Raw genomic sequence first — 27,629 nt, 5'->3', positions numbered from 1 at the left:
TTCTGATTATTATCAATGTTGAAAACAGTTGTGCTGCACAATATTTTTGTGGAAAGTGTGTTACTCCAGTCTTCAGTGTTAATATACTGATTTGCTGATTTTTATTTATGACATGTGCAAACAACACCCTTTAAATTGTAATATTTCTTTGTTTTTTGTTTTTTACTGTATTTTTGATCCAGTAAAATGTATTTGATGAAATCAAAGTCAGAATGCAAGAAATTACATTTTACAATATTCAAACCAAAAACACCTCTAGTGTGATACATTTTATTTATGTTCAAACAACAACGTTACACACTAACGTTTTATAATGTGTTTGATGAATTAAAAATTCCCTTATTTTTTAATTTTTTTTTTTTTTTTTTTTTTTACTTTTTTTTTGAAAACAGTTCCTTTAAATTTTAATAATATTTCACCTTTTTACTGTATTTTTGATCCAGTAAAATGTATTTGATGAAATCAAATTCAGCCTTGATCACATGAATAAATTACATTTTACAGAATATTTAAACCAAAAACAGTTCCTTTAAATTTTAATAATATTTCACCTTTTTACTGTATTTTTGATCCAGTAAAATGTATTTGTTTGAATAAAATTAAGCTTCCTGTAACCAGAATAAATAACATCTTACAATATATTCAAATAGAAAACCATTTTTTTAAATTCTAATAATTTGAAAAAAATTTTTACTGTATTTTTGATCCAGTAAAATGTATGTGATCTAATAAAATTCAGCTTTTATCACATGAGTAAATTACATTTTACATTATATTCACATAGAGAATGGTATTTTTAAATGTAATAATATTTCACAAATTTTTACTGTATTTTTGATCAGATAAATGCCACCTTGGTGAGCATAAGACACTTCTTTCAGAAACATTAAACAAATCTGAATTATTTCAAACTGGTAGAAATGTCCTCTCCAGTCCAAAGAGAGCATTTACTGAAACTAAACTGCAGAAAGAAACCCAGCTTTAAGACCATAAATTATGACATTATGAAGTGGCTTTCCAGGGAAAATATAACAGTAAAGCGTAGAGCCCAAACATCTCTGATCTTCTGATCTTAAGTGATCAGGATGAGATGAGGAAGACTCTGCTGGTTTGAAGGCGTTCGTCTTGAGATCAGATCAGTTGTATCGCGTCTAAAGGAAGTGTTTGGCCTCACAGGAAGCAGATGGGCTCCTCCAGAATCTGGCAGACGTCTTCACATCATTCATGAAAGCCATTAGAGCGAAGACAAAGGGGAGAAGATGCTGATGTGCCACCTGGGCAGGAACAGACTCGTCGTGAAATGAAATCGCTGGAAATAAATAAAGAAAGGCTGGAATTACAGGAGTTTGACTCGCACACAAATTACCTCAGATGAGCTATTCATGCACAGAGACTGAATTGCGTCTATTTTTCTTGGTAAGAGGCAAAGGAACAGTAAAGTACTAGAATTATGCTGTTTCTTACCTCTGTGGGAGAGGACATTTGCATCAGTCGCTTTATCTTGTTGTACGTGATGATTTTCTCTTATTGTACGTGAGGTTTTAGCCTGGCGAAGTTGTAATTATGTGCGATTTACTTTGATCATAGGCTGCATATGCTTTCCTTAAAAAGGCTATTCATTTCCTGATTTCATTCGGAAGCTAATATGTATTATTATTATTTTTTTTTTTTTATTTTTTTTTTTTATTTTTATTATTCTTTTTTTATATATTTTTTTTAATACATATTAATTTTTTATTGATTTTTTTTTTTGATTTTTATTTTTTTTTTTTTTGTTTCTTGATTTTTTCATGAATTATGAAAAAATATATATCATAAAAATTCTAATCACATGTTAGATTCCAAATGAAATCCGGAAATTAGGAGTATTAAAAGGAGTATTAGTTTCCTGATTTCATGTGGAAGCTAATATCTAATTTGAATGTCTTTTTTTCATTTTATTTGCCTTTTAATATTTTGAATAATAAATTAATGCATATATTAATATTTTAATATATGCATTAATTTATTTATATATTTTATTTGTATTTTGCAAAATATTTGTTTAATGTTATTAATTTTCATGAGTATATTCATTATAAATATTGATAATATTATTAATAAATATTTATTATTTTATTCATTATTTATATACATTTCTTTCATTTATATTTTAATTTGTTTATATTTTATGAATATATTAATACATATTAATAAAATAATACATTTATATCTTTTACTATTTAAAATAATATTTTATTTAAATTTTATTCAATTAAGAATATTTTATAAATAAATGTTAATATTTATTAATGATTAATGCATATTCTTTTTTTTAATTGCATTAATATATATTTTGCTTTTTATGTTTTTTTTTTTTTTTTTAATTTCATTTTGTGCCAGAGTTTGCATCTTGCTCTTGTGTGGTTCTTGATGACTTTCTCTAACTGTCCGTGAGACTGAAGTGTAATGATCTGAAGTTGGTAACACGGCTGGGCTGTGATTAGCGGCGGACGCTCGGCGCGTGTCTCCAGCCTTAAATGAGCTGATAGATCACATTAACGCCAGCCAGAGCTCTATTTCCTTCCCATCATGCTTGAATATCAAAGAAGCGATTGCGGCATGTTTATAGGTGAAGCACTTCTGACGTAATGAAAGGAAACTGGACGCCGGTCAGAGAAGAGATGAGCTCCAGAGCCACACACTAAACACTTCAGTTCAGCAGATCATGTGTACACAGCTAATAGCATTGTTATTATATTATAGATTATAATATGTTGTATTATAATTAATTAATAATATATTATGTTAATTTGTAATAATTTTTTATTTTTCATAAAACACTCAATACTGAAGTCTGATCTTATCTATTGTGTTTATTGTATTGTTTATTGTTATTTTTATTGTTATTTTTATTATTATATTATTTTGTGTTATTTTATTCGATTGTGTAATTAATAGTGTAATTGATTATATTTTTGATATTATTAATATTGATATTGACATTACAAATGATAATATTGCTATTAATAATATAATGTAATAATAATGCAATTGATGTTACATAAATTGAATAAGAGAGTTTTGTTGCTATGGTTTGGAGTTTGTGTTTGTAGAGGAGTCTCTTACTGTGCTGAACCGTGTTTTTACCGCAGTACAGATCACAGGTGTCCCGTCACAGACGCCCATAAAGAGCACTGCAGCTGTCGCGGCTGTTACCCAGAATGCCGAGCGCCGAGCTCAGAGAGCACACATGCTTCCTTCAGTCATTCAGCGGAGAGTGCTGATTGGCTGCTGGACAGATTCCCAGCCAATCAGAAACATGGCAGTCTAACGAGAGATTAACAGCTTTCCAGCATGAAGTTCAGTATTAGATCACAAGTGCTTGATCGGTTTTTTGTACAGTTTATGTATGTGTTTTTAAAATCGTATCATTTTTGAATAGTTTTCCAGGCCTGAAAATCACAATTTCCTAATTCTCTCAGTTTGTACAAGACTGTAGGAACCTTTTACTGCATATGAGAAAAAGAACATTTTTTTTTTTTTAAAGATTAAAATGACATGTTAGGGATAATCATTTCCTGATTTTATTTGGAAGCTAATATATAACTTTTTATTCACTTTTTAATGTTATTTTAATATTTTCAATAATACTTGCATTTAGTTTATTTTTATTAATAAATCTTAATATTAATTTATTTTATTTATATATTTTACTTTTTTAAAATGCAAAATAAAAAAAAATAAAAACAATTTTTAAATATACATATTGAAATTAAATTAGGTACCAAATAAAAAAAAAAAAGGAAATTAGGGTATTAAATTCCTGATTTAATTAGGAAGCTATAAAGTAATCCATTTTTATTTTTATTTGCTTTTTAATATTATTTTAATGTTTAAAAAATAATATATGATTTAAAAATATTAATACATTTTAATTAGTTTTTAATTTTTAATTGAAATATTTTTTTTGCTACATTTTTATATTTATTTTATTAATATATTAATAATAACTATTAATATAGTATTATTAATAAATATTACAATTTATTTATTATAATGTTTACATAAATTTTGTTTATTTTGATTTTGATTTTTAATTTTTTTTTTTTATTGCAATTTTTAATTTTTGTTTGGTGTTGTTTTTTAGTTAGTGTTTCTGTATTGTTAAAAAGTGCTGTATAAATAAAGGTGACTTTCTCCTCTTGGTGTTTCATGCACATCGGTGACGTGAGCGTTAAGATGAACGTTAACTCTATTAGCAGCCGCTTCCCTCAGGCGAACGTCCCCGCTGAACAATTCATCATTCACTACCTCAGAAACACATTTCCAGCGGCCCACCTTCAGTTTACAGCGTGCTTTACATGTGAAGGTTAATCAATAGAGCGGCTACGGGACCGGAGAGAATCCCAGCACGGACAAATTGGAAAAGAAGCGGCGGATAATTCCAAACAAACATGTTCATCAGCGGCTCGCGGGAACCGCTCCAGATCCGCTGTGTGTGTGTGTGTTAATGATAACACAAGGGTACAGCAGCATTTATTGCAAAGCCATTGATTGTGTTCCTTCCACAAGAGCACTTGTACATTATTCACACTCAACGAGACACAAAGCATTATGGGGACTGGAATGATTAGTGACGCCGCCGTTAATGAAGAAGGAACTTCGGCCGTTGCTCCGTGAATGAAACGGACAGTCGATTCATTAGATCTGTGTTCTTCACTGGTTTAACAGCGTCTGCACTGGAACAGACCTGCACCGCGCTCAGCTCAGACTGATTACAGTACATTTGAGATTTGGCTTGATTAGTGTTTTCGTGTCGACATTACTGTTGAAATGCATAAAATTTCTGAAAACACCCTCATTTTCCTGATTTCCTTTGGAAGCTAACATGGAATTTAAATTTTTAATTTCAAGTTGTTTTTATCTGCTTTAAATTTTATTTCTGTTTTATTTGATTAATTTTCATGAATACAATTTTTATTTTTGTTTTAAATTTTGTAAATTTGAATTAATATATTATAAACACATTAATAAGTTTGTAAATTTTATATTATTTATTCATTTTATTTATATATTAAAAATTTTAAATTTTAAATTTTAAATTTTATTTTGGGCCAAAAACTATTTTATAGCCAGGTCAATACTGATTAAGAATATCACTTTTTGTAATGTTATTTATTAAAAGACTATTTTATACGCTTATTTATTTCTTTATTTAAATTTTATTAATTTTGATACTATGTTATTAAAACATTTATATGAATATTACTTTACTGATAAATACCTATATTTATTAATTTCATTTATATATTAAAATATTTTTTATTTCATTTAATTTTTTTTAAATCAGCTTAATACTGAGCGAGAATATAACTTTTTGCAGTTTTATATTATTAAAAAAAATTGTATGAATTTTTAATTTTTTTTTGACTTTTTTATATTTTTTTTTTTTTTTGAATTTTTTTTTATTTATATGTTTTTATTTTTTTTTTTTTTTTATATATTTAAATTTTTAATTTAATGTGTATTTATTTTAATTTTTGGGGGCCAAAAGGAAGTGTTAAAAGCCAGCTAAATACTGGGTGATATTATAATTTATTTAAAAATATTTGTTTCATTATTATTTGTTTAAATTTTGAATTATGTTTATTAATATATCTTTGCAAATATTAATATTAACTTTATAGTATTAATAAATATTAAAATCTATTTTATTTAATTTTAGACCAAAATCTATTAAATGACTGCTAAATACTGAGTGAGAATTTTTTATTTATTTTACATTTTTAATAATGATGGTTAAATTTATTTATTTATTTTTTCAGTTTTAATGTCATCTTGTCAGTGTTTAAGCATGTTTGTCTGTTTATCCGCTGATTGTGTCTCTGTTGTCCTGACAGAGCGGCTCTGATGAATCACATGTCTTCTGTTAGCGATCATTGATCCGTGTGTTAATTGAAAGCTGCTCTGAAAACTCATTAGTGATTCCAGCAACACGTGGGGCACCGTTTACACGCTATAACACCACACCAACAACACGCGTGTGATGATACCACCTTAAATCATGCATCTCGTTTAAATATTGAAGCGAACGAGGCCTGGAAGAAGCCACGCTTTCACTGCAACATCTTCCATTAACCCCAAATGAGCATGTTTTATGCAGCCGAAGCGCTTGAGCGAAAGTAAAGACGTATTATCTGCTGCTGAAGATGATCTGAGGAGATCCTGACATGTATAATCTGAGTTTGATGTGTTAAACTGCAGCTCTATTAAAACCGGACGTGATACAATCGCTCTCTTTCTCAGCTATTTATTTATTTCCCCACACTGAACAGTAAAAAGCATTTAGCTCGTGTTTCATGTGATTCCAGAGCTTTGCCCTTTATGGAAATGCAGCAGTCGCTTTTAAAAGCCTCTTCCTCTTAATTGTTGAGGGGAGAAAACACATTTCCCTGCCGAGTGAATTATAGAACAATCCCATTATAATGTGCTTTCAGAATCGTTTGCTGCAGTTGCGTCTGCACTCTAATGATGTTTCCTCTTTAACGACGCCGACGGGTCAAAGGTCTCTGGTTATCTGCGAGTGTCTTCAAACGGGTCCTCACGCAGGATCAGAGAAGCAGCAGGATTCAGTGCAAATCAATTACAGCCCAGACTAAGTTCAGATCCACTTTTGCCAGGGAGCTTAAAAGCATGTGCGGTGGACACAGCGGCAGCTTCTGGTGGAATGAAGGAAGCACTCGCAGGGATGCTGGAAGTATGGCAATGAGACGCAGTGTCTCGTTCCCTTGGCGTGTATGCCCACGCTGCCAGACTTGCAAGTCCTTGCCTAGTGTGGAAGAGCACAGCTAAGGCGAGAGAAAAAGGAGCCAGGGGTGGCGCAAAATGCAGGTATAGAATCTGACATGTAAACGGAGTGGACATCCCGCAGCGTCCTGAAGGCCAACTTCTTGAGGAGTGAGACTCGACCCCGAAGGGAGAGAGGAGATCAGAGGACTCAAGGCTATGGATAGCATCCCGATCCACCACTTAGCATGAGCTTCTCCTGGCAGGAGGCCTCAGCCTCAGTGCACCGGGGAGGAAACATGTAACCGACCGCCGAGAGGGGCGTGGCAAGCAGCTAGAGGCGCCACGGACACCTTCAAGGTGGAGTGGGATCTACAGTTCCTAAAACTCCAGGTGGTGGGAAGGCCCAGACTGAGAGAGGAGATCCCTCCTGATGGAAATCTCCCATGGAGAGACAGTTCCTAAGGATATAGGTTGTGGGAAGTGTAATAATGAGAGAGGCACGAGGGCTAGCCGTCCGGCGCACTCTCTCCAGAACTCCCAGGAACCGAGTGATTGGGGGAGGCTTACAGACAAAGCCTCAGCCAAGTCTGCTTCCAGATGAGCTCCTCGGGGTGGAGCCTCCATCCCCCAGGGGCTTGTAAGAAGTTTCCCCTAATGCCTTCCACTCACTGATGCTGACCTAGCGGAGCTCTGGCGAGCGGAGGTCTCAATAATTATTTGTAGCGAGAGGAGACCTGACGACACTCGCAGAAACGGTCAAGCTCTTGGAGTGGAGGCCTCAGCATGACAACTCTCCATCGAGAGGAGGTCGGACTATACTCCACACTCCGGACATCCTGTAAGGAGGCTCACAGAGAGACCAACACTCACTGATACTGTCCTAGCGGAGCTCTGGTGAGTGGAGGCCTTAAATACTCTCTGTAGCGAGAGGAGACCTAACAATGCTTGCAGTGACCGAAAGGGCCCACACAAGAATCTGGTGAGCCAGCCTGTAAAGGGGGCGTGAACACAGACCTCTCTGGTGGTTGATGTAAGAAACCGCCGCTGTGTTGTCAGTGCACCCAACACACGGTATTCTCTTAGGTCCGGGAAATACGACCAGCATCTCCAGGCAGTAGATGTGCCATGTGAGATGGCGGCCGCTCCACAGACCGCGGGATGGGCGGCCACTCATGACCGCAAGCTCCAAAACAGACTACACATAAATCAAGTGCATCCCCATCCCTTATTTAGTGAGGGCAGGGAGAACGAGTGATCCAAAAGCAGTCTACTCATATGCAAACAATATCAGTCTCCTCTGGGAAAGATAGCTGCAGCAGCGAGCTCTCACTCAAAGGGGGAAGAGACCGCAGCGCGGACTTCCGAACCCCAAGAGAGAGCGCTAGATCTAGGGAGTGCAAAGTGGAGAAAGGGCGAGCCCCTCTCCAACCTGTCTGCTAGATTCATGTGTGATCCCCGTGATCTCAATCACCGCCGTGCCACAGCAGCAGCGGAAATGGAACCACAAGATCACAAACATGGGCACACTCCTTGAAGCGTACCTGGCAGGAGCAGAGCATTTGCAGCAGGCACAAGCACAATCAGCCCCCTCAAGAGCTGACTGTGCAAGCTCTGCTTCCAAACAAACAACACACAAACTGTGTGTATCCCCACCCGTAACGTAGCGGGGACAAGGAGGAACACACAGTCTAAAATGATGCCTGCTCTTGTCCTTATATACTTGTATACTTGTCTTTCACCTTTGACATGGTTTATGCTTTTATTGGGACAGACAACAACAGAACTGACACTGACAAAAAATATTGACACTGATAAAAAAGTATTTTGAACATGCACTATGCAGTATTATTTTACTGTTTTATTGTTTTAAAAAAACGTATTACTTTTTTTAATCAAAGCAGCATTTCAAATTTTTGTTTTTTAAAGTTTGTAATATATATATATATATTATATATATATATAACATTTTTAAACTTTATTTCAATAACAAAAAATATATTGAATATTCTTAGTTCTAGTAAATGATTACAACACTGTGTATGTATTACACATGGTGTATTTCAAAGTACCATAGTATTGCCTTCTGATACCATCACTGCACAATGGTACTACCACAGTACTGTTTCGTAAAGGAGTATTACCATGGTAAATGTCCAAAAGATGGTATTACGTGTCAGGCAAACTAATGTTAATGCATCGGCATATTTGAGACACCGTCAGCAGACACTCGACTCGTCGCAGGGAAATCAGCAGCAGATTGCTGCCGTTCCTCCACGGATGAAGAGAGAAGCATTTAGTCCATCTCTAACGAGTTACACAAACGACACACGGCAGGTGTGTGTCTGCCAGCTCCATTATACGCCACACGAGCGTAATTACCTTACAGCGCATTTCTTCAGGAGACACTTCCACTCAACATTTACCAGAAGCTGATACCTGATATGAGACGAGTGCATTAACTCAGCCGTGAAACCATAATGAAGCAGGAAGGTGCGTTAACATGACTCTCCTGCCGCTCTAACTCAATTTCACCTTGTAACTTTGTACAGTAGGCCAAACATAACAAGATCTGCCATCCCATAATTCACAGAGATCAATGCAGATGAAATGAACGCTGATGTGATTCAGCAGCTTCTGGAGAAGCGAGAAGAAACTTCAAGATTTCTGCAGGAAGAAGCTAAGAGAGTTTCACCTAGTGAAAAATAAATATACTTAAATGTATTTGAAATACATTTCATGCTATGTACTGTATACTACAAATACATTTTCATATTTATGTACTTAATAAAATGCCATGTAGTTATACTTTTAGTATACTAAACTGGTAAACTTAAAGTGTGCTAAATTGCAACAGCTTATTTTGTTCTTAATGCACTTCCATTGTGCAGAAGTCCAGTTAAAGATATGTTTAGTATATTTGATTGTGCTAGAGTGGAAATATTGCAAGTACACTTCAGGTACACTTTAAATATTTTGCATTTAAAGACCGATATTATTTAAAGATCATACAATTCTCATCAAAGGTGACATTAAAACACATTTTAGACTTGATATTAAGAAATGTGCATTGTGCACAAGTAGTATGCCATATAAAGTTTAATTATAATTTTTATATCAGTAAGTCTTACGTTATTTGTCAGTAAATATGTTAATAGATTTTAACTATACTTAGTATGAAATAAATGTATTTTAAATATATTACTTTTTTACTAGGGTACTTTTATATTTCCTCAAGAAAATGTGAAGAAACTCACTGCCACACTGCTAATGTGTTGTGCGTGGTTGCTATGTGGTTGTTAGGGTGTGCTGGGTTGTTTATATATTGTTGTTATATTGAGGTTCTGGATGTTTCTACATAGTTTCTATGGTGTACTGTACTGTAATTGTTTCTGTGTTGTTGTTAATGGGTTTTATTTGGTTTATAGGAGGATCTGGATGTTTTTATGTGGTTGCTAGGGTATACTGAGTGGTTTCTATGTGGTTTCTAGGGTGTACTATATTGTGGTTGTTTCCATGCTGAAGTTAAGGGGTTCTAAGTGGTTGCTAGGGTGTACTGAGTGGTTGCTAGGGGGTTCTGGGTGTTTTTTATGTGGTTGCTAGGGTGCACTGTACTTTAGTTGTTTCCATGTTATTGTTAAGGTGTTTCTACGTGGTTGCTAGGGTGTACAGGGTGGTTGCTAGGGGATTCTGGGTGTTTTTTGTGGTTGCTAAGGTATACTGAGTGGTTTCTATGTGGTTGCTAGGGTGTACTGTATTGTGGTTGTTTCAGTGTTGTTGTTTAGGGGTTCTAAGTGGTTGCTAGGATGTACTGTGTGGTTTCTAGGGGTTCTGGGTGTTTTTTTATGTGGTTGTTAGGGTGTACTGTACTTTAGTTGTTCCCATGCATATTGGTGGTTATGTAGTTTCTAGGAGTTTCTGGGTGGTTGCTAGGATGTTCCAGATCAATTATATGTGGTTGCTAGGGTGTACTGTACTGTGGTTGTTTCCATGCTGATGTTAAGGGGTTCTAAGTGGTTGCTAGGGTGTACTGAGTGTTTGCTAGGGGGTTCTGGGTGTTTTTTATGTAGTTGCTAGGGTGTACTGTACTTTAGTTGTTCCCATGTGTATTGGTGGTAATGTAGTTTCTAGGAGTTTCTGGGTGGTTGCTAGGATGTTCCAGATCGTGTTTTTTATGTATTGTTTCCATGCTGATGTTAAGGTGTTCTAAGTGGTTGCTAGGGTGTACTGAGTGTTTGCTAGGGGGTTCTGGGTGTTTTTTATGTGGTTGTTAGGTTGCACTGTACTTTAGTTGTTTCCATGTTATTGTTAAGGTGTTTCTACATGGTTGCTAGGGTGTACAGGGTGGTTGCTAGGGGGTTCTGGGTGTTTTTTGTGGTTACTAGGGTGTACTGTAGTGTAGTTGTTTTAGTGTTGTTGTTTAAAAGGTTTTGGTGGTTGCTAAGATATATTATGTAGTGCTTATTATGTAGTTTCTTGGACTTTCTGGGCAGTTGCTAGGATGTCCCAGATGATTGATATGTGGTTGCCAGGGTGTACTGGGTTGTTGCTAGGGTATTTTGGTGCAGTCCGGTGTGAGAAGAGTCCCTGTGATCTGGTCTGTAGATGTCTATGGGATTTTTTTGCACCTGCTTAATGGTCCAGCAGGTAAAGACGATGTGACTGATCTCTTAGTAACCACACAGCTCTCACGATCAGGTGATCAGTTTCTCGTAATCGCTCAGTTCTCACCTGTGACCTTGTGTTTTCCCATCTTTCCACTCTTAACTCAAGCATTTCTCCATTAAAGTCCATATGGCCGGTTTTGTTCCTCATCACGCGCATCCCTTGCTGTTGCGTCTGACTAAATCAAACAAATATCAGAGCTGTTTGAAGATGAAGGTGGCGTGAGGAACAAAGCAGCACTTCCAGAGTTATGAGCGGCTTTTGTAGTGCTTCAAACTCAAAACTGCCATCAAATAAACACGTCAGCTAACTGATGAAGAGCAGAGGCTTTGATGATGATGATGATAGACACCAGATTGAGGATCACACATGTAGATACATTAACCTGCTGAAAGCATGTCAGAGGATTATGGGTAAATATGCAGTCTGACATCTGAGGGATGCTAAACTGCAGCACATATGTATTTATATGTAAAGTCACCCTTCAGACCCATTCAGCAGCTTCTGTCAGTGCTGGATTGTAACAGATTACATGTAATCCGGATTATGTAATCTGATTCTAAACATTTAGTACCTGTAATTAGATTATATAACATTTTAAAATGCTTGTGATCAGACTACAGTTACTTTTTATGGGTTACATATTATTCACACAATGATTCACATTTTATGTATTATATTTTTTTAAGTAGTTGGAACTTATTTATTTTTATAGCTTACATATTATTCGACATTACTAACTACAATTTCCATTATGTAATTTGTAATCAGTAATGGATTACATTTCCGCACTGGATTTTGTTTGCATGTTCAACATGGGATCTGCTTTTTTTTTTTTATATTTCAAAATTCTATCTGTCAGATATTTGGATTGTGAAGTATGGAAGCCCATTTCTGCCAATGAATGAAAAATAATAAAGGTATTTGCGAGGTTTTAGCTATCAATTCTAAATTGTGTGATAGAAACATGCAATTTCGTGTTAAGCCAGAATTGCATGATAAAAATGTGCAATTCAGAAAAAAGTCGCAAATCATGAGTAGGCGCAATTCTGAGACATAGTTGCAATTCTGAGAAGTAGTCAGAATTTCAAGATATAAAGTTGCAATTCTGAGAAATAGTCAGAATTTCAAGATATAGTTGGGATTATTTGTGATAGTTAGTTTTTATTGTTATAAGTTTTCAGTTTTTAGAGATATTTAGTTGCAATTCTGAGAAATTGTAGTTGTTTTTATGTGATGTATAGTTTTGATTTTGAGAAATAAAGTTGCAATTCTGAGAAATAGTCAGAATTTCAAGATACTGTATAAAGTTGCAATTCTGAGAAATAAAGTTGCAATTCTGAGAAATAAAGTTGCAATTCTGAGAAATAGTCAGAATTTCACGATTGAAATTTGAAGTTGTGATTATTAGAGTTGTAGTTGCAATTCTGAGTGTATAAAGTTGCAATTCTGAGCAGAATTTCACGATAATAGTTGCAATTCTGAGAAATAAAGTTACAATTCTGAGAAATAAAGTTGCAATTCTGAGAAATAAAGTTGCAATTCTGAGAAATAAAGTTGCAATTCTGAGAAATAGTCAGAATTTCACGATATAAAGTTGCAATTCTGAGAAATAAAGTTGTAATTCTGAGAAATAAAATTGCAATTCTGAGAAATAGTCAGAATTTCAAGATATAAACGTACAATTCTGAGAAATAAAGTTGCAATTCTGAGAAATAGTCTCAATTCTTAGAAATAAAGTTGCAATTCTGAGAAGTAAAAAAAAAAAGAAAAGTCAGATTTGCGAGATTTAAAATTTTTCTCAGAATTGCGACTTTATTTCTCAGAATTGCAAGTTTATAAAAATGTCAGAATTACGAGATAAATTCACAATCACATTTTTTTATCTTTTATTCAGTGACGGAGACAGGCTTCCATAGTAAAGTGTTTGTGCATGAGATGCTTTGATATTCAGTAGACTAAATGACATTCAGACAGTTATTAAGTGTAAGTTGTTTTTGGTGCACTGCATGGATTTATTCTGATGATGAATTACTAGGAATCTCCAGCAGGAATCACTGCAGCTGATTTACTGGATGCTTGTTCTTTCAGATATATCAGATGTGACGTGTCTGGTGTGTTTTGTGTCTCTGCGATCATGTGCCGTCAGAGTAACTCAATCAAACAGTTACGCGGTCACGGGAGTGCTGGTATTTTCGGGAAGGTTTCATTCCGTCTCTGTTATCAGTCTGCTGTCGTTTATCTCACACACGTCTCGCTGCTCGTCACATGTGATGGAGCTCGATTGCTGCTCTTTCTTCAGCTGCTTTCACACGAGTCCGAGTCACTGTTGGACCGTTGCTAATGAAAGAGCAGCTGCTCGTAAGTGACGAGATTACAGGAACGCTGAACCGCTGTCATCACTGACCTGATAACACTTCAAGATGCATGTTAACCAACGAAGGGGTCACTTCACACAGAAATCATTATAAATCGTATTATTATTGATTATTGATATAATAATCAATATTGTATGATTATTTACTCATACAAACACATGATTTTATTCTGTGGAACACACGTTGTATGTATGTGTATATATACATATTACAATTATTTTTTTAATAAATAAAATACATATTATACATTATTAATTTAAATATTATTACTGTATAATTAATAAAATTATATAATTATAGTTACTTATTAACAATTGTGACCCTGGAGCACAAAAAAAGTCATAAGTGTCAATTTTTCGAAATTGAGATGTATACATCATCTGGATGCTGAATAATAATCTCTCCATTGATGTATGGTTTGTTAAGATATGGTTTTTTTTGTTTTAGATAATATTTTTTTGAGATATGACTATTTGAAAATCTGGAATCTTATGGATATTGAGAATATAATTTTTGAGGTTGTTATATTGAAGTTATGAAAATTAGAAAAATTAGGTTCTCATATATTTATGGTAGGAAATTTACTAAATATCTTCATGGAACATGATCTTTACTTAATATCCTAATGATTTTTGGCATAAAATAAAAATCAGTAATTTTGACCCATGCTATTTTTTTTTTTTGGCTGTTGCTAAAAATATACACCAGCGACTTAAGACTGGTTTTGTGCTGCAGGGACAAATTGTCATTGTCATTTTATATATATATATATATATATATATATATATATATATATATATATATATATATATATATATATATATATATATATATATATATATATATATACTAGATACTAGATATAGATTCGTTTTTTAATGTTATGATGGCTCATGGTGCTTTTTTTAACATTCTTCAAAATGTTTCTCTCCTTTTGTGTTGGATGAATGAAAGTCATGAAAGACATGCGGTTGAGTAAATGATGACAGAATGTTTTTTTTGGCTGAACGATCCCTTTAATAAACATTGAATCTTTCAGTTTCTCCTCCTCGCTCCTCCAGGCTGTGAGTTTCTGCAGATCCTCAGACAGTAATATTAGTGTGTGAATGAGTGAATGATGGGATTTCTCCCCTCGGGCTGTGAGAGAGATCAGCTCAATCTGACACGCAACCTGTGATCTCGACTAGACACATGGGAAACACACGAGACAGGACCAAACACGCGTGTGTTTGACTGATAACACCGATGCGGCTCCGCATGTGAAGTGTGTGTAATTATACAGTATATACAGCTGGTCTGGAGCAGGTACGGATCGGGAACGTGAGGATCTTACAGATCTGTGTTTGAAGTTTTACATCTACAGATAGTAATAATGAACATGCATTTTTAAAGTGAGATGAAAGGGCTTTCAAATTTTACTATAGGCTATATATACACAGGTGCATCTCAAAAAAATTGAATATCGTAAAAAAGTTACTTATTTAAAAAAAACTTTCATATATTCTAGATTCATTACATATAAAGTAAAACATTTCAAAAGTTTTTGTTTTAATTTTGATGATTAGAGCTTACATCTCATGAAAGTCAAAAATACAGTATCTCAAAATATTCGAATATTTACTTTTGAGTTTCATTAAATGATCATCTCCACAGAATAAATTCCGGGTATCTCTTGTTCTTTGAAACCACAATAATGGGGAAGACTGCTGACTTGGCAGTGGTCCAGAAGACAATCATTGACACCCTCCACAAAGAGCGTAAGTCACAGAAGGTCATTAGTGAAAGGGCTGGCTGTTCACAGAGTGCTGTATCAAAGCATATTAAATGCAATGTTGACTGGAAGAAAGAAATTGTGTGTGAAAAGGTGCACAAGCAACAGGGAGCTGAAGGCTCAATAGTGGCACTGTAATATGATGTAATATAATGTAAATTCATTTGATATTTTTATACTGGTTTTCTATTTACATTATCTATATATATATATATATATATATATATATATATATATATATATATATTATATATAAATATATATATATGCTATATTTAAATATTATAATTTTAAATATTTAAAAATAATATATATAAATATAATATGAATAAATATATAATTTTAGAATAAATATATAATTTTAAATAAATTAAATATTTAATTAAATATATAAAATCTTTTGCACAGAATGAGGTTCTGTAGCTGGAGCTCCACCCTAAAGAAGTTCAACAACTTATTTTGATCAACACTAATTAGTTCCACCATGATATTTTTAATCGACATGCTTCCAACAAGAAAATCCTGGATGATCCGGCTGATGCTCAGCTCATAAATCTGATTATAGACTGTATTTCTAATGTGCTGATAAGAGTTTCTCAGGCTGAAACAGACCGTCAGAAGTGTGTTTTAATGGCTTTTAACCCAGAACACACAGCCGGACCGAGTCAAGAACCCATTCAGTGTCTCATCTTTGATTTGTCTCTCACAGGTTTCTAAGGTGAGACGAAGTGATTGATCCGTTTCCACTTCTGATCACTAACAGCCTCTGTTCCCTGCGCTTTACTGCACGCTTCATCTCAGCACGGCAACAAGGATTTAAACAAGAACTAAGACCATAAAGTAAACCTTTATAACTATAAATAAATTACAGATAATTTATATTAAAATTAAAATAAATATTACAAAAACAATCATAAATAAACTTTAACTGAAATAAAATTAAACATTAAATTAAACTTTCATAAAATAAATAACAAATTAAATAAAATTAAACATTGATAAATAATATTAACAAAATATCATTTTGTAATTCATAAAATAAATAACAAATTACAATAAATTACATTATTGTAATTTAATTTATTTTTTCTTAAAATATTATTTATAATTTAATATATAATATTTAAAAATATTTAAACTGAAATAAAATAAAATAAATAAATAATAAATAAATTTTAATATATTTTTCACTAGATTTCTCCTTTTCATTTAGTTTAACTTTGAAATAAAATAAAATAAATAAATATTAATTAATTTTTATTTTTTCTGTGGTTCGCACTGGCAACAAATAATTGATATCGAAATAAAAATAAATAATATTATAAAAAAATAAATAATTTCATGATTACAGTGTAGTTTAACTGAAAAAAGACAACTGAAAACAATAATAATAAAAAAAAAAAAAACTAACTCAAAATATTAATGTAACCATAATAGTATCTCAAAGAATCTAAAATAACACTGAGGAAAATCGTTCTGTGTCTTCTGTATCTCCTTTACATTACTAACATATGTTGGTTTCTGCAGCATGTTAGTGTGTATGGAATGAGACTCTGATTGTAGAGTAATGCATACAGTATAAAGCGCAGTATTTACTGACAGATGTGAGGTTATGGAGAGGCGACGCATACAGTGCTGTGTGTGTCAGCAGATTCAGTAATGAGCTCATGGTGACAGTGGGTTTAACATATGCTCACGTCTGCATCTGCGTCTGTCGTCTGTTCAGATGATTTCAGTCCAGAGAGTTCAGACCTGCTGCATTCATGAAAAACATCACGTCTGATCCAGATCTTTTTTAACCCTGGAAAATCTGTTTTTGGAAATGGAACAGTTTGTTGAACCTTTAGACAAAAATAAAAGCTTCTGATATTTGATGCATCAGGCTTTTATGGCTCATATAGTTTGGTATAGTGAGAATATGGAGGGAAAAACTGTACAATTTGCTGCAGATGCTGATATTTCTATGCTCTATATCTCCAGTAATGTGTCTCAGTAAGATGAGATGTAAATGATCCAAACATATAATGCAGTGATTGAGAGATGAAGAAATAAAGGCTCCTCAGAAGATGTGAGATGTTCTGGAGGCTTGTGAAGATCATTCCTCCGCTGAGGAACAGTGAAAGTAAAGCTTCCTGGAAACAAACGCTCCTCAAAAGATCCTGATGATCAGATTTGAGACTCTAAAACATGATTGATGGAGAATCAAGTAAAGCTGAGCTGCTTCAGTCCAGTAAGAGTTCATCTGGAGATATTACTGCAGTTATTCTGACCTTTACTTGATCAAAATCACTCAAGATCTGACACCAGAAGCAGCAGCTGAAGCTGGACGCTTGTACAATTACAAGTACATTTTAATCATTTATAAAGGAAAGAAAAGAGAAATTAAATTTTCTCTTTCAGTTTTAGAGACATTCATGTATCTGATATGATACAGCAGCTTTCTAGAGTTAAATGCTGAAGAGCTTCTTGTTTTCATGCAGTAGAAATGAGGGTTAAATGAGCTTCAGTCGCTCTGGACAAACAAACACACGGCTCTAAAGTCAACATCTGCTTTCCGTCGAGAGCCGCTCTGATGTGACAGAAGCTACTCATTAACCGTTTTAGAAACACACTTCCCGTCTTTAGCTGTTTTTCCACTGCGCTGTTAGTCCAGCAAACACTTCACACACCTGAGCTAGTTACACACACACACACACACACACACACACACACACACACACACACACGGTTGTTCTCTCAGAGGAAGTGATGCGTTTGTTAGAGACCACAGTCTGTCTGCACTTGGGTCGCCAGTAGTGATCGACCGATATTGATTATTTTATAACCGATACCAATTATTTGCATGTTTATGTTCCCGATAACCGGTATGTAGAACCGATATTTATTTACTGTTAACAGTCTTAATTCACTTGGTGAATTTGGTTTTTCCTTTTTTCAATTTGGTTTTTCCTCTTTTCAATCATTTTTTTTAAAAAAGTGTTGAAAATTAGCAGTCTTTCATGGTAAATTTAATCTCCATATTACAATAAAAACATTTTATTTATGAAAAAAAGCATCAGCGGCAACACTTATATTAACAATAAACAAAATAAATGTAGAGTTTTCAAATAGAGAAAATAAATAAAGCACAGGAGTCATGTGAACTTCATTTTAAACTACAATTTTAGTAGGTTTATAAGCTGTTTAAAAGACGAAAGAGTGAAGAATAATTCACTGGATAATATTCTCTGGAATATTGGAATATAACAAACAAAACATCGTATTTTATTGCATTTCTCAACTGCTATGTTATATCAGAATTATTATGTTTTTGTCGTTCTAGATTATGAAATGCCTGCTGAAAGCGTGGTTTATCTATGGATTTACACAGAAATAAAACTGCTATCGCTCACGGAGAGCATAAACTACATATCAGGCATTTATGTAACACATCTAATTTGTGCATTAATGGTTATGTTAAATAATGCTGCGGGATTTATATTCTGTATTTTATTTTTCATGAGAACTTTCTTTTCAGCCATTAAACTAAAACTAGAACCATAAATACATTTTTGTTACTTGACATAAAATAAATGTTAACCAAAACGTTTTGTCAAGTAACAGTTTTCTTATGTTTTTACTTTTTTTTTATACTTTATACTTTATATATTTATTAAATAAGTTCAATTTTAATAAAAAAAAAGTTAACTTTAATTGAAATTAATGTTTATTTCATGTCAAGTAACAAATGTTTTTGTGTTTTTAGTTTTAGTTTTTTTTAGTACTTCATTTAAATTTAAACGAAAATGAGAAATATTGCTTTGGCACTTTTTTATATTTTATTTTATTCAAGTCTATTCAAGTAACAAGTAACATAAATGTTTGTTTTTAGCTTTAGTTTTGTTAGGACTTCAACTTAAATGAAATTTTTTTTTTTTAGAAATGCTACCTTGGCAACTAACTGAAAAAATAAATAAAAAATAAATAAATAAATAAATATATAAATTTATTTATATATATTTATGTTTATTTAATGTTTTTTTATTTTTTTTTATTTTGATGAATTTTTAAGGTTTTTTTAGTTTAATTTAGTTTAAATCAAAACCTAAAACTGAAAAAAAATTATCATAAAACAAAAAAAACAATATAGACCTATTAAAAAATTATAGATGACAGAAACACAAAACAAAATTACTCAATTTTTAACTAAAATTAACACAGAAAATATAAAAATAAACTATAGTATTATATTAATGATACTAAAATAAATTATGGTTGAGTTTAAGTTAACTGAAAGGTTTTAAATTGAAAGACTATTAAATGTGACCACTGTACACTTGAGCACATTACCTTTTTTTAAGTTTTCAGGATGCTCTGTTGTTATTTGCTGATCAGTGTCAGTGTTTATCCTGCGGTAGATTCACACAGGTGTAAATGGACGGGATTGATTACATTAGTTTGCACTGTTGTTGTGCTGTATCTTCAGCTTGTAACCTAACCTTTGATATTTCCCGTCCTCAGATTCAGCGTTCATGATGGTGAACACATCAAGTCGGGTCTCTGGTCAGCGAGCGCATCTCTACATGCCACAGTTCAAAGAGAATGACACCCACTGCGTCATATTCGAGTATTACAGCGCCGGTCGAGAGGGTTCGAGCCCTGGCCAGCTCCTCATCTACGTGAAGGAGAACAGTTATCCTCTGGGCATCGCTGTGTGGAACTCGTCCGGAACGGCTCTGAAGAGATGGCAGCAGGTGGAGCTGGCCATCAGCACCTTCTGGCCCAATTTCTACCAGGTGAGAACGTCTTCATTCATTTAGACATTTACCTGTGTGACCCTGGACCACAAAACCGGGAAGGTTTCTTGAAGCGTCTCGGAGACACAGTTCTTCTGGATTGAGTCTGTCTCAGTTTGTTCTGTTTCTTCATGTGACTCCAGACACACTGATGATGATCAGATCACATCTCTGTGTGCAGCACAAACACCTCACTGCATTATTACGATGAATGGCCAAATGAATGTTTGGAAATGTAAACTGATGACCCGACTGGTTTTGAGGTCCAGTGTCACATATAATAAATAAAAAGTAAACAAGTAGATAGGATAGAAAAAAAATAGGGAGCGATAAAACAAGTCAAAAGAATAGAGAATTAAACTTTGTTCCTATCCTCCCGTTTCTTCTGTCATCCAGCGCTGCAGTGCGTCTCATTAATTCATTATGTTTCCTGTTGCTCTTGACACAAACCTACAAATCGGCTCGTGTTAGACGACTCGACACCTGCCAGACTGCAGCAGCTTCCCGCTGGTCCACACGCCGCCGCTGCCTTAATTAAAAGAGGAAGTTCAATTATTTTTCGATGAAACGGTCCCCCATCAGCCTCACAAATGAGTTTGGTTTGTACCGACCTGCAGGAAGTTCCTCGAACCCTCTGCGTACGACGTTCAGCAGCTGATTTATTCGGTGTGTCATGATGAGAGGCGTTTCTGGATAAAAGCTCTTTTATGGACACCATCAGGGATGAACACATGGACACAAAAAGAGTCATGTTAGGAAATGAACTGGGCAGAACAGACAGTCTGAATGAGTGAAACACCGCCACAGAGCAGCACATGCTGGGTTTCACACTCAGACTGACATTATTGGACCTTAAAATATATAGAAAATTACATTTAAAATAATTAATAAATTTAAATGAATAAATCAATAAAGATAAAAATTCATATATATTAATAGTAATAATAATAGAGTGATATTTTTGTTAATTTATTAGTTAATTTATATAAAATGTATAAAAACATATAATTTATGTTTATATAATTTAATTAATCAAGTCAAGTCACATTTATTTATATAGTGCTTTATACAATACTGAATGTGTAAAAAGCAGCTTTACAGGAAAATAGTTTGTCAATAATGCAAGAGGACAATAACAAAGATTAATTTTCTAGCTGAAGTCAGTTCACTGATGATTCAGTGATCCGGTTCAGCTCTCTTCCAAAAGTGTCTGTGCTATCAGTCAGGCGTCCCCAACTAAAAAAGCAAAGGTGACAGTGGCAAGAAACCAAAACTCCATCGGTGACAGAAATGGAGAAAAAACCTTGGGAGAAACCAGGCTCAGTCAGTCAGTCTGGCCAGACCAAACCAGCATGGTGTGGTTTAATTCCAGGCTGCAGCACAGGTCAGATTGTGCAGAGGACTCGTCTGGTTCCTGTGGTCTTGTGCTGATGGTCATCGAGGTGACGAGCTAATTTATATATTTTTATTTCATTGGATCAGTGAAGTATGCAATCAGAAATAGCAATTTTAATATAAACTCACTTATTTCACATGAATATTTGGGATAGACGGGTCAGTAGGAGTGTTTGGGAAATAATAGTTCTTTGTTCTTTAAAACTACACACTTCATGAATGATTCAATGACTCACACATATAGACAATAACTTGGTTTGCTCCTGAATGAATCACTGTTTTGTTCTAATCAGGTCAGTGAATGATTCAATGACTCGTTCATAGATGTTAACCTTTTTTTATTGCCTTAACTTTACAACCAAACAAGGTCATTCATAGACAGTAACTTCGTTCCTAAATGAATCAATGTTTTGTTATAATCTGTTCAGTGAATGATTCAGTGACTCATTTATTGACAGTAATTAGTTTTTTCCTTAATGAATCACTGTTTTGTTCTAATCGGTTCAGTGAATGATTCAGTGACTCAATTATAAAGACAGCCAATTGTTTTGTTCATGAATGAATTGATGCTTTTGAATGAATCAGTTCATTAAATGATTCAATTACTCATTCATAAAGACAGTCACTCATCGCCACCTACTGGTTAATTTTTCTATTTATTTATGTATGTAGGTGTGTATGTATGTATGTAGTTTCTGAATCACTGTTTAATTCAAAGCAAATAGCAATTATTTTCCAAACCGGTTTCCCAAACACTTATTCTGGTCTGTGCTGCTTCAATACTCGTGAGATTTCTGATAGCACACTTCACTCTCTTGTCAAATCCCAGCACAGCATCATTGAGATCTCTTCTGAAACTCAAGAGCAGACTCATGTGAGACTCCTGAGGTCTTTTTCTCAGGAGAAACAGCTGAGAAGCAGTAGAGACTCTCAGTGCCGTGTGTGATGTGTGATTTCTCCTCCTTTGGGAGCACACTTCATCTTGAGTTAGTATTTTATCATGATCATCAGCGTCCTCACGCTAACAAATAACCCCGATGCTCAGACACGCTCGTCAAACGCGCGGCTCTCCCGCGAGAGACTGCTGGACGACCGACAACAAAAGCATCCAGAAATCCTCAGAGAAATAAGCAGCATCTGCTGAGAGACACGAATCGCGTCTCCATCCTGCCGCGGCGCGCACGTAATTGCTGAGAAATGCGATTGTGACTTTTTAATACAAGCAGAGATTAACAATGCAATCTCCAATTCTTCAGTGCTGTGGCTAATTAGTGATGCTAGGCTAATTGCAGGTTTGTGTAATTGCACTGTATCTTAAGAGTTTGTCAAGATGAAACCACCTGCTACACGGAAAATACTCTGTTCTCTTATTTTGTAATTACTGGGTTTGTGTTTTTATCTCCTGTTGCGCTTTTCTTCTAGTGCACAATGACTAATTGCGTGGCGCTCGCTTTTGTTTTAATTGACAGTATGGTTTGAGTATGCGAATTGTGTTAGTCCCGTAATGCCGGGACATTTCACGCTGGATATTTTTAATGCACAGGTGAGATCCGTAATGCCGGGACATTTCACTCTGCTTCGTTCCTGCGGAGGTGAGATGTGCACTTAATGCTGATTGACAAACAGAAGCGGCTCGAGTCTTTTGAAAATAAACACCAGAACAAAAGAGATCAGACTCAAACGCTGAAGATAAACGCTAATCATTTTCTATTTTGTGATTTGGGTTTTGATTTTTAATTTTTTATGTCGTTTGTTGTTTTATGAGATGTAATGTGTGTTGTGTTTACAATTAAAAATGATAAAATTTTAACTTTTACATGAGATTATGTAATTAGAGAAGAACTGAGATCAGATTATTCTTGTTTGTTTTATTCAGAAAGTTGGCAGAAAGTTTTCTTTTCAGCTACAGTATTGAACTGATCAAAATAAATGAGAAGAATATTTAAAATATAGTATCTTAAATTACAGATATTCATGTTCAGACTGAAACTATTGTTGCATTTCTTTACTTAATAATTCATTTTATTCATGAGATTAAAAACTGATCCAGTAAAAACAAACTCCAACTTAAAAAACAAACAGAGCATTTGGTCTTAAAGTGACAGCAACCTAATAAACCTGCATAAAGGAAAAAAAACTTAGTAGCTTTAAAAAAGATCACTGTATGTTTAATTCAGTGTTTTATTTTACTTATTTTACTTTATTAAATTTCTATTTTTACCTGAACCTACCTGAAAACTTAAAGCACTCTTTGTATATATATATTATGTATTATTATATTTGTAATATATATATATTATGTGTGTGTATATTTATATGTATATATATATATTGTGTGTGTGTGTGTATATATATATATATATATATATATATATTTGTTCTGTAATGTATGAATATTGTACATCTGACATACTGTAGTAAAATATGGTAAATATGGTATCCTAATTATAAGATACATAATTATGTAAGGAAAAAAACATATGCCACATCACAAAAAACCAATGGTGAATTGATGGTGGGACTGACTTGATGTCCTGCTCACAGTAACATGTTAGAATCTCACATCTCGCTCTTGCACGAGTTCATCATAAAACCATAATTAGAGGCCTTGATGCTGGCGAGCGTCTGCTAAATGACAGCAGAATGAAAATCAGTTTGATTTGCCTAATAAAGTAATCCGTGTGCCACTAATGATTCACTTCATTTGCTCTTTTGTTCAGGCTGCATTGACAGTGTCTCATTCAGGTTCTCCTGAGAAACGTTTACTGCTGAATGATATTAAAGATCTGATCTCTGAGAGCGATATGGACTCAAAACGTACCAGAAAATACCACAACATTATTATTTTGGACATACTACCTTGGTAATTCTTTGAAGTAACGTGAATATTATATGAACGTGGTAATGAGTGCCTTGGTATATGAAAATACCACAGTATTGCTGTGATTTTGAGATCATAACATGGTAATGTTGTATTTTAATATTATACTCTTAGACTCTTACCTAGAAGTATTTTGCAAATATAATGTAAATTTATGCACACATAATAAAAGCACCTTGATATTTTCATCTGGTGTTTTTTCATGTCATCACCATTTTCATTTTACTTTTAATTAGGAAAATGGTTTGAGTAGAACAGTTTGAGTAGAAAAGTTTTAAGAATTTCATTGTGAGTTTGTAATTTTTATTCTTTTTTATATTTATTTTTGGCTTTAATTTATTTTTATTTCAGTTTTAGTTGTAATAATTTACGTACTTATTTTAATTCAACTTCTCATTTTTGTTTAAGTTTTTCATCTCATATAAATAATTTTATTTCAGCTTTATTTCAATGCACAATATTTATTGGTTTTAGTAAACAAAAAACACTGAAATAACGTCACTCCATAGATTCACTGTTTTTTTTATTTATTTAATTGTTGCTCATGACAGATATGAAGTCATATGACATCGTATTGTTGTTTTAAGATTTACCACGGTTATACACAAACATCATGGTACATTAAAATGGTAATATATATTTTTCAGTGTCAGCAAAGTACCGTGGTATTATCATCTGATCCAGTGGACAAAATTCATATTATATCACATGCGGGCGTCAATGATGATACAGCAGAATTATTGTTTTTTTTCTATAGATATGCTGTGTTTTTCATCAGAATCATAAACAGATCTGCACACCCTCATGTGTTTTGCATTCAATAAATGCACATAGTGTTGTATTTTTGTGACCGGACCGTGATGACATCAGGGCTTTTGGCCCTGTTAAGCACTGGAGCGTTTCTGGAACTTCTGCTGTGTCTTCAACTCTGGCACAGACACAAGATCTTCCATGCACAATATGAGGAGGAGGAGAACATGAGAGGAGCAGCGCAGTGCCACAGGGCTGCCTGATGTCAGCGTTCATGTAATCTGAGCAATTGGCTTTAACCTGCTGTTTCCTGTGTGATCCAGATCTTCAATGAACAATAATGACAAAACATGAAATGACCTCTGTATATTCAGGTTTTTTTGTGGTAAGGGTGTTTTGAGTAGGTCTGTACAAAAAATATCCTGATTATTCTTTTGACATTAAATATAAACTTTGAGTAACTTATGTCTGAATCTTGTTTTGTGTCTTTTAGTTTGTGTTTGTGACATCTCATGACAAAATACATTTTTAGCACATAAAAGATTTAGTCTCCGACATATTAATGACTCAAGTTGCACTACACAGATTTCTGTCCAATCAGATGCTTCTGTCCAAAAAGCTGTGATATAAACTAAAGTCTGTTGGCTTTTTAATATATAAAAGTCACAACTTTTTGAATATGTTGCGTATATTTGGAGACACTACAGGTGAATACTACATGTTTTCAGGAATAAAGTGTTATATAAATCAGTGTGAATGATATATGAACAAACCCCTCAGAAAAAGTCTTCAGAATATAGAGAGGAATAAAACTGTAAAGTTTGGTGTATGTAAGTGCTGCTGAAGTGGAGAAAAAAATCTCTTTAAAGATTTAAAGATTTGAACTGAAATCTAAAGGCGTAAATAGATAAAGCATTCAAAATACACTCTTAAATGCTTGTTTTAATGCATTTAATTTCCATTAATCTGAAACATTTAATTATGAAAAGTCAAATTGTCCAAAATCTCAAAATTGACCTGTGCATGAAATAAACTTTTTGCTTTTATAGTGTTTTGCCTTAAGAGAGGTAATTCTTAAATGAAGAAAAAAAAACTTGTTTTCCCTTTTAATTAATCTTTTAATTGGATAAAACTAGGTTCAAACGTATGTCATATTAGAGTTAAAGTTCTTTTTTTTTCAGGGGAGATTTTGAATTTCTCGTGTTTTTTATCACTCCATAAATCAGAAAATACTTTCAACTGACAAAAAAATCGCTATGATTTTGGGAATAAACTGTTGTATAAAATCAGTTGAATGAACCCCTCATTAAAAACATTCAGAATATAGAGAGTAATTAAATTCTAAGTTTTGGTTTATGTAAGTGGCTTTGGATAAAAGCGTCTGCCAAATGTATAAATGTATAAGTGGAGAAAAAACTCAAAGACTTTAAATGTATGCATTGTCGGCATGTTTGTAGGAGTAAAATGTTGTATAAATTAGTGTGAATGATATATAAACAAACCCCTCAGTAAAAATCTTCAGAATATACATAGGAATAAAACTGTAAGTTTTGGTGAATGTTAGTGTTACTGAAGTGGTAATAAAACTCAGTCTTTAAAAGGCATTTTTGTCATGTTTGTAGGAGTAAATGTATGTATAAATGTATAAATCGGTGTAAATGATATATTAACAAACCCCTCAGTAAAAACCTTTAGAATATAGATAAGAATAAAACTGTAAAGTTTGGTGTTTGTAAGTGCTGCTGAAGTTAAGATAAAAACTCTCAGCCTTTAAACATATGCATTTTCACCGTCTTTTTAGGGGTAGAATGTTGTGTAAATCAGTGTGAACGATATATGAACAAACCCCACAGTAAAAACCATCATAGTATAGAGAGGAATAAAACTGTAAAGTTTGGTGTATGTAAGTGCTGCTGAAGTGGAGAAAAAACTCTTTAAAGATTTTATTGGAATTGAAATTTACACGTGCAAAAAGATAAAGTGCAATAATATAAACACTTAAATATGTGTTTTTTTCCCTACTAGTCTGACAGAAGACATGATATGGAAGCAAAACAGACCTCAAAACTGACCAGAGCATGAAAACAAACAGATTTTGCCTGTAGCGTCTCATCTTAAATGCTGTTGTGAATCTCTGATAATGCTAATGAAGTGCTGTGTTTGATGGTTTCTCTCAGACTGACTCTCTGTCTCTGTGTCTCTGGTTTCAGCTGGTGTTTGAGGTGGTGGCTTCCGGTGAACGGGGT

The 27,629-nt window shown here is 33.7% G+C and overlaps 1 protein-coding gene across 1 annotated transcript in view; it reads left to right on the top strand.

Moving 5' to 3' along the window:
• Positions 1-27,629, top strand: part of LOC109047815 (receptor-type tyrosine-protein phosphatase mu-like) — a 230,700-nt gene that overhangs the window by 57,695 nt on the left and 145,376 nt on the right. The window contains exons 3-4 of the mRNA XM_042752238.1: positions 20,083-20,357; positions 27,594-27,629. The exon at positions 27,594-27,629 is cut by the window's right edge and continues 43 nt beyond it. Of these exons, the coding sequence (XP_042608172.1) occupies positions 20,083-20,357; positions 27,594-27,629 (311 nt within the window). The remainder of the gene's footprint in view (positions 1-20,082; positions 20,358-27,593) is intronic.

This window comes from Cyprinus carpio, chromosome B24 (genome assembly GCF_018340385.1).
Source record: "Cyprinus carpio isolate SPL01 chromosome B24, ASM1834038v1, whole genome shotgun sequence".
NCBI lineage: Eukaryota > Metazoa > Chordata > Actinopteri > Cypriniformes > Cyprinidae > Cyprinus > Cyprinus carpio.
The sequence above is the reverse complement of the archived record's forward strand: the minus strand, read 5'-3'. Positions and strand labels throughout refer to the sequence as shown.